The following is an 18,088-nucleotide window of genomic DNA, read 5'->3' as shown; positions in this document are numbered from 1 at the left end:
AGTCGTAATGTTACATTTATCACGGCTCAAGGTAACCATATATATATACGCTGAACGCAGACGATGCGCAGGCCACCGATGTGTATATAGTGTTATGGATACATCTACTTGGAAAAGCGTATGTTCAGTCTATTACCCAAAGGATAAGATGAATGATGGAATACAAATAATTTTGTTTTTAGCTTTCTACGTGACTGTGTGCGTGTCGGCCTTTATTCGGTCGGGAATGTTTTCCGTGCGGTTTGTACCGCCGTTCAAGCAACACAAAGAGTAAAACAATACATTGTGTAAATACTTCTTAACGAAAGGCGAATCTTGTTGTGCTTTTTGCATAGTTTTCCTTGACTGTGGATTTAGATGGGAGGTTACTGCAACTAAATTCGATACATGTTTCAAATGTCGAATAACTGACGTATGGAAGTATACATGAGATGGATGGAATGGGTGGGGATTCCCCACCCCGTTCAACCCTCCGCAAAAACACATACACATGGAGGTGATTATTCAGTGAACATGTACAGTACATATACCTGATGTTTAACTTAATTACATTGTTTTATTCCAAATAATGGTAAATATCTAGCAGTTAACAGCCATATCGAACGGTGACGCGTATTCATCGAAAGTGCTTTAATTGTCATATATACACAAGCAAGTCAAAACGATTCACAAGGGAAGGTGTACTGTAGTTCTTCTGTTAACAACATAAGTACAAACATGAACTGCATCTCAATTTGACAATTCTATTGCGGGGGAAATACCTGGAATTTTTTCCTTCTATTTTTTAAAGCATGTACAAATATTGCATATGTAGTCTGTGACGTCACACAAACATATATTCAAATGATTGAAATAATGCGTACTATACGAAAATCACGCCGGTTATAAATTGCTTTGATATAGGACCAAGAAAGCTTAGATCGTCCAAGACCGCACGGTATGCTGTTCGTCATATGCATTGACGAGTTATTCCTTGTAACTATTACACTATCTGCATCATGTACAAAATAATCAATTTTTATTAAATCACCGATCCCAAAATCATGACGTCATCGAGATGGCAATGTAGGTAGCGTGACATAATTTCAAATAGTAGACAGCATCTCTTATAAGTGTCATATAATGTTTTTGTCTGTATAATTATACGATGTACGCGAAGTACGCTAAATGTAAATTTTATCATGTTCCATTCAGTTTTAATCCCGTACACCATCCTTCAGCACAGTTTGTAGAGATCTGTGTTCCAGGTTTCATGAATACATATTTGCATAAGATTGTCAAATTATGCTGTGGACGAGTGTCTTGTTAAGGCACGTCGCAATCATGTATAGTCGAAGAATCCTACGCAGTGAAAGTGGAGTCACTCTATACTGAGTTTGTGAACTTCGATGAGTATGTAATGGGTGTAATCTTTCAGCTCCGGGTTGTAATCGTAGCGTCACTTGAATTTTGAATCGATGTCGTCGAAGTTTGGGTTTCAAATGTAGGCTACAACAACGGTTCCACGATCTATGCAAAGTCAGACAGCTTAAAGCAACACTCCATTATTTTTATTTCGCCAAAAAAAAATAAGTAAGTGAAAGGAATAGTATAGACACTGTTCCCGTAAATATCAATACTATAACTCTTTGTACTCTTCGATGAGTCGAAAGTTTATACGAAACTTTTGACGCATAAATCTTGACTCAACTGCCAGAGTATGCAAAACCGGAATTTTAATATACTTGACAAATTTAAAAAGAGAAAATATACATACATATTAATATATATATACTTGACAAATTGAATTGCTTCCAAGCTTTGACGGCTCGTTAAAAGAAAAATAACCATAATAACCGGGAGGAAAATCTCACGAAAATTCGAAAAGAATATGGAGTGATTTATTTCAACTAACGTTTCATATTTCAGTAATGGTTAATGATAATTCTGTGTATAGCTATATGTATGTATGTGATCGAGCCGCATACATGATATGTCTCTCTATATTATCCAATTTCAGTTATAATGTATGGTATACGTCTCCGTGCGTGTGACTTGCATCAGCCATAGTTTATGTCTCTCTTTTTTTCCTCTTTTTTTTTCCTTTTTATTCTTTTTTTTTCTTGCTTCCTTTTTCAATATGATGTTAAGTGACTCGGTAATCGGCAGGAAATGTCAACATTGAAGGAAAACGATCTCGCCGCGACTTATACATGCACGCATGTGTACATATCACGTTTTACTGTATAGTTAACATGGTATGTACACATTTGTTTTCCAAGGACTATGTATTCGGCAGGGTGAAGATAGAGAGGGAAGGAGCATGGCAGAGTCGAGGACGGTCAGTGAGTCAGTCAGTTTCTCAGGAACTCGCCGTAAAATAAAGATATGTCGAAGTAGGGGGAGGCGGGGTGACGGGGAATGGGGCAGATACAGTTTCCGATGGGGATTCTCTGTGTCTCGTTTGAGATAACAGAATACCGTAATAGAAATATAGACTTGTATATGTATCAGGTTTATCAACTGTTTCTAAGTGTTGATGGGATGAGGACTAGGGGGGGGGGGGGGAGGAGGGGTGATCTGTCAACACGTGATTCGTTGACGTAAGACGTGACGGTCTACGAAAACCGACGTCAGTCGCTAAAACTGGAACTACATTGAATCAACAAAACGCGTCAATTAGGATTAACACCAAACTATTATTTTTTTTTTTTTTTGTCTCTGGGAAGAAGAAAAAATATATATGAATAGGCATACAGCTTTAAATCTGTACAAATGGGCCAATTTTCTCTCAAGCCAGTATATAGTTAATCTTCATTATGTTTCGTGACACTAATTCTAGGGGGGGGGGGGAGGAGGGGTGATCTGTCAACACGTGATTCGTTGACGTAAGACGTGACGGTCTACGAAAACCGACGTCAGTCGCTAAAACTGGAACTACATTGAATCAACAAAACGCGTCAATTAGGATTAACACCAAACTATTATTTTTTTTTTTTTGTCTCTGGGAAGAAGAAAAAATATATATGAATAGGCATACAGCTTTAAATCTGTACAAATGGGCCAATTTTCTCTCAAGCCAGTATATAGTTAATCTTCATTATGTTTCGTGACACTAATTCACGTTGACATATAGATCTCATAAATATTCATGTATTAGCTTTACGCCTCCTTCATACGCCTTCTTCATACGTGGAATATTTCATTTATTTATTTCTGGGTCAATATACCGGCAACGACACAGATGTGACAAGAAAAACCTATATGTAAGGTAGAGCCCTATTTTTGTTTAGAAAGCAAGAAACAATACAACCAGAAAAGAAGAAGAAGAAGACAAATAAACATTGAAACATTTTAACTTCAACGATCAAGATAATATAGCAAACGTTGAAACACGCGTACGATTAATCGTAGACATTATGCAGACAGCATTGATCAGGTTTTTGTTGGCGAAAAGACGATTCTCGTATATATGTCCCAAAGTAGTTAATTTCATATAAATGTTTGTTCTTACGTCATAACCTTGGTATATTCTACACGTTTCCTCATGCTTCATGGAGACTTAAAAATAACAGGGAAGAATGTATACAGTAAACTACATGGTTCTACTTGGTATGTCGTGTTTTTTATTTCAATATATATTTTGTATGATATAATTGTCGGGTAAAAAATGAATCCGTTTTTCTCGTCGGCCATTAAAAAAATAAATTAAAGAGAAGGTTCTCTGGTCCGAAAAAAATGAGATCCTGTTCACGCGTTTTATTACATTAAGAAGATATTAAAATGCCCATTACAAGAATGATAAATCAATGAACCGATCAATCAATCTATCGAATAAAGAGATATAAATCTCAAGTTATCCTCGCAAAGCACTATCAAATATCAGGCTTCGTTTAACAAGGAAAGTGACCGTGTATGGGCCGCGAGAAAGTTATCAAATGAAATACAATAAAGTATTAACCATGTACGTGTGTGAAACCGTCGGTTATCTCAGCAATATAATGTATGGAGGCGATTACCGTCCATTATTTCACAAAGACAGTAATGATATATAAGACGGATGTTTGTTATATATAAATCGTAAATTTATCTCCTGGTTTTTACAAAAGTGGAAAGGGAGAGAGAGAGACGTGAGACACATGCATTGATATACTGTTACACGAATGAATGGCATTTAATTTGCAAGATTCGGTGTTTATCACGTATAGAATACAACTCTCTCGCTTTCATTTCAGTAGTCTTTTTTTTTTGTTGGTATAAATATTAACTACGGTACGTCATACGTGCCATAAACGGGTAGTACGCGTGATAAGTAAGTAAGTAAGTAAAACTTTATTTCATCCCAAAAGGAAAAATACAAGCTCGCAAAATGTACATATAAGACAAATACAAGATGATAAAGAGTAAAAGGAAATAAGAATGGCAAACGATGATATCGATATTCTTAATAACCATCATTTGTTTTAATATGTAATGTGAAAGGGAGAGTTGTGTGGGTGGGAGAGGGCGAGAAACTCTTTTTTTCCTCAAAAAGTTACCGTTTTCCCCTTTTTATTTTTTGGGAATCTTGTTCGTCCGTTTGTCTTTCCGTTTGTACCTGTTGCTATGCCATTTACTTCTAACCCCCTCCCTCCCCACAAATTACTATTGAATAATTAATAGACACAATCACATGTTTTTTTTTTTAGTGAATCGCCTCAATGGTTTGTTTCAAGAAATCGTCGTTAGAAGCAAAACAACAAAGTTTTACTGAGTCGTAATAGAGTTTTATTTCTAGCCTTGTGCGTGTATGTGTGTGTGTTTCTCCCGGTTCGTATCAGTTTTTCATAAATAAATGTAATATTTGATACCAAAATCTCCTCATAAATTGTCATTTCCTTGTCAATAAGTCAATGTAACCCGTTTCAATCATTTTTAATTGGCAAGCGTAACACGTAATAAGAACCTCCACGTTATTTTGTGAGCAATATCATTTACATGTGATTTGCATATATATATATGTATATGTAAATATGAATTTGTGAACAGGTTTATTTGTTTGATCCGTCTGATATAGGGTTTGAAAAAAAAGTTCAAATTGTGTTGCATAGACATGCAGAAACAGAGAGAAATATAAACAAATTCAACAGAAAATGGGAAGAAAAACACACAAAAAGAGGAGAAAATAACCTAATTATGATACTTCTCTCAATACAAACAGACAAGAGGAAGAGTAGATTAAAAGTTTCAAAACAGTTATTTATTTTGACGCCATTTTAAGAGTTATAAATTAATATATAGTTTGAAGCTGAGAAAATAGAAGCCTATACCTGCAGACAACTTGGTCATATTTTGGTTACAATTTTGTACCACACTGACGTCACAAATTAAAGATGGACGGACATTAGGTCATATTTGGTCTATGTATAGTCTAGTATGCGATTGAGCACCACGACTGGATTGAATTATTAGGAGTGTGGCGTTTGTTGTGGAAACATAAAGTTTAATTAGATGTCACGTGATGAATCTACCACGCTTTGATCCTGCTAGAAATAATGTCCATCAGCGATACGATATGATCTTTTGCATGGAGAAGAGGACCGCGTGTTTGTTTTAAAAGATTTTAATCTATATAGTTATTGAATAAACATGAGTTCGACTTTATTTATGATGTTTACTATTTTAATGGTTTCAAAATATTCAGCGTTCCCTTATAAACAACAGGAGCACCCATTTATGACAAAAACAGTCGGTATTAAGTTGTTTACATGTAACTATAACATTTAATATCTACAAAACAATGAAGTAACGTTTCAGCTTTACGCAATCGACAAATTCACCTTTCCGTTAACTTTACAATCTTGACGTTGGTAACTTCTGATTTTTTTCTCTCGAAAAGGTCTGAAAGTAGCGACGTTTTAAGAAGCTTTAAGATATGTGTTTGTCATTTTACGTCATAAACCGCCCGAATATAAGTTGAATAATCACAATATGTGATGTATTGCACAAGTTACGCAACATACTGTATAGGCCTATGTTTTTGAAATGTTCGGAACGAGAATTACTTTTTGCATGCAAGCGCTTTAAAAACTGCATGTGTATTGTTTGTTAGAAATTTGGAACGAACGTTTCAAAGGTTTCGTCCAAAAAACAAAAACAAAAAAATAGAAGAGAAGAGAAAGTATAGTAGCTAGTATATTAGGTAAATATGCCTCCCCTTGAAGAAAACTAAAAAAGTGAAAATTGAAAAAGAAGAAGTAGAACAACAACAACATCAGTTAGGAAAGTGTGGTGTTCTGTGTAGAAGTGGGTGCATGTCGAGGGAGGGGTGGGGGGGGGGGGGGGTAAATTTAATTCCCTGCCAACTTGATCAAACGTTTTATGCAAAGTCTTCCTATATATGTGTATTTCAATAATCAGTTATATCAAACGTACGTCCATCGTTAAATTAAGACGTCTGTTGTAATGCCCTCAACACATGAGACCAGGGACATGCTGAATAGACATGGGCGCATGCAGAATCTATTTGAATAGCGGTCAGCAGAAACATGAACTTCCATCAAAGCGATCAATGCATTCCACGTTATGCACCGCAACTTGTTGGTTCGTTAGTTACCTAATTACAATTAGAATCAGGTACATGCTATTGTTTTAAGGTATTTTCTTAAAAAAAAAACACGTGTTTTATACTCGTACCATTTCGAAGATAACTTGTGCATCTGCAGAGAACAAAGCAACACGTTGAGGTTCTCGAGACCTCCAAGGAGGAAGCCAAGCCTTTCGTTTGTTTGTCTTTCTACTCATCCTGGGAGACCTCTCAAAAGAGATTCTTTTTTATACCGAAGCCCTTCGATTTAAAGAATACCTACACTCTTTAATTCCTTTTGTTATCAACAGAGCTAGCTTTCTGGGAGAGTGTTCAAATATATATATCTATATATATATATATATATATATATATATATATATATATATATATATATATATATATATATATATATATATAAATAGCAAGACTACAAAGAGATTGCTGGATCTGTAGGGCGTGTAATGTCTGAAAATAATTTTCTTTGGCGTGAATATATGATTCTAATTAACGGCGCCAAATTTGGATGGCAACTTAAAATTCATCAGAAGGACAGGACTGTCCCTACCCACCAAACCTATGAAAAACATGTCAGGTTCACTTCGTGATATAAACAGAACAGCTACCGTCCTGCACCGTGGACTATCGGTTCCCATATACTCCCCTCTCACGTTTTTAGCATCTTTTTAAAGATTCGTGCATGTATACTGTTCACTCATATTCAAGTAAAAACCTGACTGTATACAGAAATTTAGTCTTGGTGTGTTTCATTATAGTCCAAACTAATCAGTGTTACTATTGTTTCTATATAACTTCAGATAAACAACAGGGCATCCTTGCACGACATGCAGAATTTGATTAGACTATAAAGTCCAGTCACTTTTACTAATGAACGTAGGCTGCTCAAAGGTTAATTCTCAAAAGTTCAAAGTATCGCATATAACCCGTTTTCGTAACTTTATCCGTAAAGAAAATATAGTCTTTAAATCACTAAAAGGCTACATAGACGTGTCATTTTAAATAGATAAGAATTTGAAGCAAAAGGATGTTTCTGGTGGTGTATACACCCTCATGATCGTGGCGTCTAAGGCGTCCTTTATCAGTTTTCTCAATAACTAAATTGAAGCCATATTTTGAATGTCCAGACAATCCCAATACCAAGAAGTTCACCGTAATTATGAAGACGAAGCTGAAGAAGGAAACAGCCTGATTCTAGAGATCGAATGTACACAAGGATGTATATGCAAACATCTTCATTCATAATCTGATATGCTTTCCTAAAATAACACCCAAAAAACTTTACTTTTTACATGCCTCCCGCCCACCTCGCCCCCCCCCCCCACCCAAGGTAAATTGTTTGATTATCATGGATAGCCTGCATGTTGTGCTTTATGCGTGTCTTGCTGTAACATAATGGCCCCCCCCCCCCATAGGCACTTCACTTACTGAGCGACATATTTCAATATTTGCCCCAAAAAACCGTGATCATGCACGGAAATGTAACAAGTAGATTCGCCAGTTCCTTCGCTATTAGTAATTCGTTAAAGGGAAACAAATGAGAACGTCGTGAAAATCATTAATTAAAAATTAAGTATAAAGCATTAATCAAAATGTGAAGAAACGTGGAGTTTAATATTTTGGCTTGTATGGCAGTTCTAGGTTTCCGTAGATAGACGATAGTTGTACACAGAAGTGAATCACAACATCTCGTATATACTAAATCACTTGAGGAAACAACCACCGGCTGAAGTCAGGTATAAAGTATGACACATTCGGATCCTTTTTATGGATATCCTAAATGTCAACTCGAACATCAAATCAGCCATGAATTGATACAGCCTTAAGAATAAGGACTTAGTGATATTATCATCGGAAGTATGATATGAAACAGGAAATGTATCAACTCCCTGGATAAAAATGTTGTAAAAATAAAGATTTCGCTATGAAAATTTAAGGGTAGGCCTACATGTGAAGCGTGGGGAAAACCCCAAAAATGTCCTCCGTATACATGTAGGGCAGTTTCTTTGGTCGCATAACGTATATGAAAACTGCATGACAAAAGAAGAAGAAATATTTCATATGTAATATGAAAAATAGATTTCATCGTCCCAATTTGACGAATAATTGAGTTTTATGTAATAAATATTGTAAAGTGGTAGAGAAAATAAATAAAAAAAACAAACAAAGATATCAATCAGCACTGCTTAGTGAATGTTCTCTCCAAATGTCCTACTCATCGTTAAACAAACAAAACAAAATGGTTGGTTGGGAAATACGGTATAGCATCATCTGTATTTTCAACTTATCAACATACATGTTACTGCGATATAATCATAGCCAATGTTTTGCGGAGGTTGCTCTCCCGTGGACTTCACAACTTTTCGTTTTGTTGACAATCAGATGTATATTCTAGATTGTTTGTAAAGCGCACAGATGCATCGCGCGTAGAGCGCTATATAAGATGTTATTATACATTACATTACACAATGTTGTCGGTTTTCTACCTCGACGTGATTAAGACTTCAGGAATGGAACATACAACGATATTGGCATTGAGTGAATGGTGTTATGCCATGCATCGGAATTGTGTGCAAGTTGATAGGCTTGTCAACTGCGAGGCTATACTTCTTGCGATTGAAAATGTTGCCTGAAGGCCTCTGTGCCTTCCGGCGGTTCTGAAATGCGATGAAAAATGGAAAGATACTCGAGAAAGAAGTCTTATGTTTGTTGAGAGAGAGAATCTTGTTGACTGAAAGCGAAAAGATTCTGGGGAAGATGCGTCTTTCACGGAAGGCCTTGTCACATTAGGGAGGTCTTCTCATCATTTGAAGTTTTGACAAAACATATTGCGAAAACCTGTCGTTCTCTTAATAATGTCTGTTGGAATGATGCGATTCAATCAGAGACTAGACAGAGAGGATTGAAAAGAGACGAGTTTAAGAATGAGATGTTGAAGATAAGGTTGAAGTCGGAAGACACGATGAAGATGAGTTTGGAGTTGACTTCGGCTAATTTTCAATGCAATTCGATACTTAAAACACATTTTATTAGTTTGACTGTAGTCTCGCTTTGTTTCAAAATGCTGACGAAGAAATCAAAAACATTGTCCAAACATTTCCGCTTTGTTGTCTTTCTCTGTAAATGTCTTCTATCGTATGACCTTCCTACGCTTAGAACCCGTGGCTGTCCATTAGGATACCGCCCTCTCTCTCTCTGTCACTACCCACAATACACTTAGGGGAGGGAATTAACAGCAACGACGGCGGGAAGTATGCAACCAGTTCGGTTACGTGTCATATAGCTCTGGAACATGCATGGGGACTAAAAAAGAGGGAAGTTTCAGTTTCAGATTAAACCCCGGAATTATGGTTACACAATGTTGAAATCATAGCTTAAAACAAACGACATGACCGATGTAATTAAACCTTTATGTGCATTCACTTGATATCGTTTTGTTTATGTTGAAGGCGCAAAACATTCGGCTTTCTTTATTGGAAACTGAGGCAATAAACTTACACTGACTTTGATAGCAAGCAATGCTGTGACCTTTCCCGCCAGTTTTCATCTGTGCACGGGTTACGTGTTTTACATTGTTACACGTAGGCTACAACTTAGGCCTACGCTGATTAACTTGGATTCGACCTGCATTCCCTTGTATACCACTGCCTCTGATTAATTTTGCGTGTCGTAGAGGACTACAACACGCTTTACAATATCGCTTGAACAGTAAACTTTCTATATATATATTTTATTCATGCTCATTTTCATCATAGCAACCGGCAGACGACATTTCGTTTTCTTTCAATTTCCTTGCAAATGTATTTTCTTTGTTCTTGCGTATAAAGTGTGATCTTTCATATCAGGTGAATGTCAATAGTCGTAAATTTGTTTTAAATTGATACGAACCAAGTTTCCAGCTGAATCTTTAATTGATAATCAAATCCAATTTGAACATGAAAACGTGACCTAGATACGGCCAACAACTAGATCAATCAACCCTAACAACGGTAACATGACAGGTTATCGAATGCAATTCGATCCTTCATTTTGATATTTTAGTTGTGTGTCTCTCTTGAAGAAAAAAGAAAGAATCCCAGCAACGACAAGAAGATTAAAAAGGAGACAAATATGAAGCGAAGAGTGAAATTTAATGATTGTTTCAATCATGACGAAAAACTAAAGTAACTGGGCCACATGTTAGCTAACTCTATTGTAAAAGATTCATCTTCACCAGACGAACTTTCAGATTATGACTCGAGGGGGAAACGTTACTTCTTTGGAGATCAATGCAAGGTTGGTGGAGGGGGGTTGCAGCAGAGGAGATGTGTTAAGGGATGAGCATATCTAATCATCTTTGTCCTATACGTAATACATGACAGTGATGGACAACTTACCTAAAAGAGATATGAAAAGACTTATTCTGTTTAGGATATATTATAGGTTTAACATCATGACATGTAGTTCTGCCATTTTGTGAATGTGTGATATACGGTTTGTCAATGACACTTTGGAGGTGACATATGCATGCAGTATGCTAATATTTTCATGGTGAATGTGTCAGCAATGTCGCCTCTGTGACATTTGAAGCAGTTATTGTTAAAGACCCCCCGCAGCGCAAAATCTTGTTCAATTGAAATTGATACAGACATGAACTTTACAATGATCGTGTGTTGTCATGTAGCAGTATAGCACTATAACATACATTCGTTTCTAGGTTTCTATAACTGTCTTCTTACAGATGAACATAAAACGTAAGTGAAAGAAACAAGCTCGTACATAGGGACCTAGTTGATATTTATAAGTAAAGTTTAAAAGCCATGATTTCAAATCTTCATAATAGCAGCTCATTAAGGCAGATTTAAATCTTGAAAATGACAGGAGTTGGTTGCTTGATGTTTGAACGTTCTAGCTAATATATTCAATAGTACACAATTTAACTAACAACACATGCAGGCTGTACTTGTTGAAATAATAACCCTCCTTGTCCTTTGTTGGAAGTTTTTAAATTGTTTGGTTGTTTCAGATCAGGTGACTCTTTCTGCATTATGCCCAAACAATACTTTCAGACTGAAATGTATCATTTTAATTAAACTTTTATAGATTGAACACGTCACAAATGGAAGGTAACAAAGATACGAGACATCTCCTTTTAAGTTTAGATTCATCCTCCCCTCCCCCTCCCCCGCCCCCGCCCCCAACCCTCTTTTTCTCTCTCTCTCTTAATGGTTCCATGACGTAATTGAAATATATACTTATAAGGTAGCCCACATACTACGTATGACTACGTATAACAGCTCCCTTGTGTGACGTAAGCATTAATGAGTGTTCAATGGAGGATTAAAAAAAAAGGCCACCTGCAGAAAATCTTTTCTTTCCTTCTTAACACAAGACTATATGTCAGGGACATGGATTATTTAATTAAAAATAAAATAATCATATTGATAATAACTGATGTCAAGTTTCCATCATCATTTGAAAGATTAAAACAATGGTTAAAAGTCAATCAGTTGAGTAGGTCGTACCTCCTAATCGAGATATGACTTTAATTCCTCCATGGTAGACACCTCCAGAACGTGAACCAATCACTTGATCATTCCCCCTTCACTTCTTCGCCGTCAGTTTTCCAGCCGAACTTACTCAATCAAACCACGTTTCGTGAAGATATGCCATAACCATACAAACTCCCAATTCCCTACACATCATGTACGTTTCATAGTACATCTGGCGATGATCGTATTAGTAATTGAAGCCGTAAATCTTTGCTCACATTTTTTTTAAATTTTCTCTCAAGCGTCACACTTTTTGTAAGTCCCCTGTTGGCAATATCTAGTAAGTGGAAAGACAGTCTAGAGTTTAACAGGGGCAAATAAGGTGAAAGGAATGTAGATTAAAGTTATCCAGGTGTATGAATTATTTCCTTAATCTTTATTGGTCGGAAATTGGACTCAACAGGTTGCTCTTTCATCTCTAGTAGATGAACATATCATACTTTTATATCTATTGTTTAGTTGATATAGCAGCAGCATGCCTCGTTTACTTAGTACTTTTACTTCCTAATGAATTGCAGACATACAGTATTATTTCATATCTTGAGAGTTACTGATATTTAACAAAAATGATGGTTTGTTAAATTTGATAAAAAGGGGGGGGGCACTTACTTTTTCTTTTTTTTAACTAAATGGCACACATTTCTTTTCTAATAAAAGATTTTAATGAAATGTACACTCTTCTCTTTATCATTAAAGTAAAATATTGTTGTTGATATTAGGAGGTTGTACTGATTTCCATTATTAGAATGATTTTAGTTTTAATGAAATGTCTTGTACATCTTTCCCTTGTCCTATTCTCTTGGTTGTACATTGGTTTCCAGAAATGAACATTTAGCATCATTTTAAGTTTTTGTTCAGTTTTCATCTTTTATATATCCAGTTGCCTGTGTCGTACACGAAAAAAAAACCTCTGCTTAACAACCGGGAACATGATTAGAGATAATAATTTATGTGTAAATCTCGCAAGTTGGGGAAGCTGGTGTGTGGAGATATTGTGTTCTATTTCTAACAGCTAAAAATTTCTTTTGATGATAGTTGAAGTTTCTTGTTAACAGCTGATTGTAATTGCATTGCATTCATTATTTCAATTTTTCTGATTTTTTATTGGTCCTATAGACTATCGACCAAATTTGTCTGGATTTTTCTTGTACTTTAAAACCACGTGATTGTCATACGTTTCCCCTACGTTTGTTAAAAATTGCTTAATAATATTGCTCATGGCAAACACGTATTCCATTTGTTGCTCTGCATACCGTACTTGTACTGCTACAGGCCCACCACGGATATTTAATGCAATTCTCTGTCAGGTTCAATTGGGGAAGTTTTGATATTATTTAAGACAGGATTTTGAGTACGCATGAACTGTAGCAATTAAGAAACGGAATCTATTCACATGACAAAGGATTTGTGAAAACGTGCCTGTAATTAGTAATGTTGAATGGTTTGTTTGTTATTTAAGCAATTTCGTAAATAAATCTGCATGAATTCCCCGTATCGGCTGAAGCGGCTTGGCAATTAGCACGTATGCAATGTTTCAAATTTGACCAGCGGCAGTTAATATATTGCCATTTGCTGTCCAGAGGGAAAATGAAAAAGTGAGGTTAAATGGCCCATAATAATAAAGGTAGCAAATGAATAATATATCTAATAGCATCACATTTTTAATTTCCCTCTATCTTTTCCAACTTTTATTGAATGCTATTTAATTTGTTTTCCAAAGATGATAGAGATTTTTATTCTTTATACTTTTTTATTTTGGTTTCTTTTTTTCTTGTGCTTGATCAGAGCCAAAGCACACACACAGAACAAGGTGTCCCTGATTCGCCAGAACAACTAATAAATAAATCCATGCCATATTTGGCAAGCGCGTCACTAATGCATAAGAGCCGAAAATCTTTCTTGATTCTCTGCCACAGTATATCGTCAAGTAGTATTGTTAATGGGTGTTCAGTGTTAATACCACAGAGGTATGGTAATGTTTACAAAACAGGGCATGTGTCTATTTATAATATTTTTTTATTTTTTATTTTTATATCTAGAGACAGGAGGGGGAGGCATGGGGGCACAGTACATTCAAAATGGGGGTGGGAACTATTTAAGTATGTATAAGCAAGGGGAAACCTGAGGAAACATTAACACATAAATTGGCTGTTTCAATCATCTGACCACCGTTAGCTTTTGCTCTTTTCATTGAGAAGGTATGAGGGCATGTTGGAAAGAAAGACCTTTTTGCTACCCTGAAAACGTAACTAGATTATAAAACATTACAGTTTCAAAATGTCATTTAAGTACTTTGTCAAACCAATTATAATTCCAGACATTCATTTGTTTTGTGTTGAAACAGTTTTTGTGCAATTAGATGCTCTGCTATTTATTATTATTTTTTTGGTTTTGCTCTCACTTACAGATCAAAGCAGCTGATAAGAGATGCTATTCTTGGAAATGATTTTACGAAGAATTACGACCAATCGCAACTCAAGGAAATTGTGGAGTGTATGTACCCACAGAGTTTCTCCAACGGACAGATGGTTATTAAAGAAGGTGACGCTGGCAGCCACCTGTTTGTTCTCGCAGGTGAGAATTTCTACGTTAGGAAACAGAAAACGCAGATCTGCGTAATAGCTGTGAAACTCGAAAAGCATTTTCAGAAACGTTTTTACACCATTCAAGTTGGTTGAAGCATTGCAATCCTTCAATCACATTTCAAATCCTTAATAGATGAAAGACGCCAACAACTTTAGTTTGGTGCTGTGCTCCCGTATTGTGATCATAAACAAACTGTTCAGTGACTTAATACAATGCATGCTGGGAAATACGTGTACACACTCTCCTTCCATCGTTCCCGCATTTGTAACGGTAAAGGGTTAAAGTAGCGTTACAAACAGAGGAACTTGGCTTTAAGGTATCAAATGTTAGAGAAAAACATTGCACTTAATCTGTTATCTTTGCCGCTATGAAAAAAAAAACCACAAGTTTTCACAACACAATATTAATAACACGAATCATAGTCCAAAGACTACCAAAGAGAGCTGAAATATTAACAGACTGAAATGTTTGAGACATGTGTTAGCTTTCTCTAGCCACTGTTTGGTCATGTTACTTTGGTCTGTTTGAGGGATATTGTACATTTACTATTAAAATGGCTTTATTTAAAGGAATAAAAAAAACTGATACAAGAATGAACATGGCTTGAACATTAATCTGTGAAATATTCAAAAGACAGAATTTTTTATCCTCTCAAAGTATTATTTTGGAATTAATTTTAAGAAAGTTCAGTTTGAGACCTTTCAGTATGGTCATTCGTACTGCTAATATTTTTCAGAGGAAAAATTCTGAAAAAATGGGGGTGTAGAATTTTTTAATTTTTTTGATACTTTTTACTTTTTTATGATGGTTTTGTACCTTAGAAAAGAAGCACTGAAGTAGACATACGTGATACCACTGTTGCTATGGTTACTAAAGATGTGTAACCACAAACAGGTCTACCATGTAACATTGAAAAGTAATTATTCTTCATCCTGTTCTTGATCATTATCTACTCGTACTTATAGAGCACACGCTTGAGTTTCATCCGTTTCGGTTTAGTTATATATAGTCCATAGATGATCGCAACCACAGGCATTCGTAACGTTATCTAGGTGTATAGTATATATAAACCATGTTTATACTATACACCTAGATAACGTTACGAGTTCCTGTGATCGCAACCCTCTCCTCATCTCTGCCGACTGTTTGATTATTCCTCCGAGTGTTTGAGCGATTAATATCCTCATCGTGACAAAGGTTTAATGAATGTTGTCAAGGGCTCATCAGAGGAAGGAAAAAGACTGCGTAGGGGGAAGATTGTCGGCCGTTTAGGATTAGTTCCTTGATTGATAAATCATTTCCCTGTCTCTGACATTGCTCCAGGATAATATGTATGCTCTAATTTTAATACGTTCGCATCTGTTGAGGAGATGGTCGACTATTGTTCTTTGAGAGGTTGCATGAATCCGTAATTAACTCCTGCGGTTGCTTGTTTTGTCTCAGTGAATGTTGAGATGAATTAAATATTAAATATTTCATTGGGTATAGTACGATCCTCATTTGAGAAGAAAGCTATTAAACAGCATCAGTAATTATTAAAAGTGATTAATTAGAAACCTCAAGTGGTTTCCTCTCAAATATCAACTAGCTTCAAATCAGATATAGGCTGAGTCATGCATGCCGTTTTGCAGATGCTTCTGTTGATGTTCTTCTTTTGAAGGGTGGGAGTTGGGTGGGCAGGGGGTAGGCAGGGGGTGGGGGAGGGTTTCAGAAAATGTTTTTGTAGGACTTGCATAATCTATTCTTTTGAAATTTGTGTTGTCGTTGAGGAAAATCGTTTTTATCAAAGATTATGATTTTTTTATTGTCATATTTATAAGAGGAGAGAAGATGGATGGGGGGATGGGAGCCATTTGAGATAAAGTTGAGTGCTTCAGAAACAGGGGAGCTTTATGTTTTCTGTGTTATTCCTTACAGACCAAGATACATACTGAACATATGGAAATATCTAATAGACTAGTATATAACTTTTGAAGCAATCATCCAATATAATCATCCAATATGTGAAAGCTAAAATTTTATCTTATCAGTATCAAAGCTGATTTGGACGATTCTTTCCATCAGAGGTTTTTTTTTTTTAAATTAAAAATTTAAATTTATTCCAAAGGGAGTTGGTGTAGGGTGAAGGGAGGGGAGGGAGAAAGGTCAAAAGGACAAGAAGATGCATATATGTAAACAATTAAGGTGAGCCCTAAGATATAGATCCATGCATCAAACTTTGCATTTTTTAAAAAATTGAAATATAAATTTGGCTTTGAAAATGTTGTTGTCATACAGTATCAATGCACATAGATCAAAAAGAGACCTAAGTTACAAAGGCTGTAGTGTAGGTTTGATACTTGCTACAGTAGGCTGTGTGTTTTCTATGCAAACGCAGTCCCCTGGTTCACACCGATTGTACGAAGTACATTTTCTGTTCATATCGATATCTGAATCTTATTGCACGTAGCTAATTGGTCGTCTGTCGTAATGAGCGTCCTTCCCTGATTGCTCGATATCGCTGGCTACGAGATTAATTTGAAATGAGATCTGTTCGATTGCCATTTTGTAACCAGCTGCAGATGACAGCTGTCAGTAATACGCTGGTAGAACATATGCACAATATATACCCAACCTCCTGCCTAACGATAAACCAGCATCTCTCTCCCTATATATACGTAGAAATGTTCGTTTCATATTACGCTAAACAATCAAGAGTTGATATTTTGTGTTGCCATAAATCTGATTGTATTGTTTAATTTTTTTTATGATGATTATGATTATTTTTCTTCTTCAAAATAACATAAAACTGTTAGCAAACTGCTTATCCACTATAGAGAGCCTGTGTAATAGAATGTGTAAAAGTAAGTTGGCCTGACGTGTCGATCCTAGCAGGATCTTCTTCAGAGGCTAAAAAAATGACAGTCATTTTTTTTCTTTTGACAGTCAAACTGTTTGCCGTAATTTGCTAGAGCAGAACGAAACCGAGCTCTGTATAAAAATGTTGTTGTTTTGAGTTTGCTTTTGATGTCATAAATGGAAAGTACTGTACTTCAATACAGTGTGCCATTAAATTTGCTAGAGGACGTGAATCTTACGGCAGAGATAATTAAGATTTGGACGTAAATTTACGAATCGTGCCTCTTTTGAGCTTCAAAGGTGCTTTAACTTGTGATTATCGTTGAGATATGTCTTTCATAACTACCTCCCATTATGAAATTTTGTCTAAATTTGGTCCCATGCTTATGTTTATAATTTCCACCGGTTTATATACTCCACTACGCTCCGTTCAATCCACCTGTCTGTTTTCTATATTCTCGCATCACCCGACCGTATTATGTATGTATAGGTGTATGTATGTATGCGTGTATGTATGTATGTATGTATTTTAGATCCTCCTGCAAGCAGGAACTCGCGAAGAAGCCATCAT

General features: G+C 35.9%; 1 protein-coding gene across 14 annotated transcripts in view; it reads left to right on the top strand.

The window, feature by feature from the left end:
- LOC139968818 (cGMP-dependent protein kinase 1-like) overlaps positions 1–18,088 on the top strand; it is a 183,934-nt gene that overhangs the window by 91,661 nt on the left and 74,185 nt on the right. For all 14 annotated transcript variants that reach the window (XM_071973249.1, XM_071973248.1, XM_071973247.1 and 11 more), the window contains exon 4: positions 14,501–14,667. In XM_071973249.1, the coding sequence (XP_071829350.1) occupies positions 14,501–14,667 (167 nt within the window). The remainder of the gene's footprint in view (positions 1–14,500; positions 14,668–18,088) is intronic.

The sequence above is a fragment of the Apostichopus japonicus genome, chromosome 6, assembly GCF_037975245.1.
Source record: "Apostichopus japonicus isolate 1M-3 chromosome 6, ASM3797524v1, whole genome shotgun sequence".
Lineage (NCBI taxonomy): Eukaryota > Metazoa > Echinodermata > Holothuroidea > Aspidochirotida > Stichopodidae > Apostichopus > Apostichopus japonicus.
Note: the sequence above shows the minus strand (reverse complement) of the source record. Positions and strands in the feature narration are given on the sequence as shown.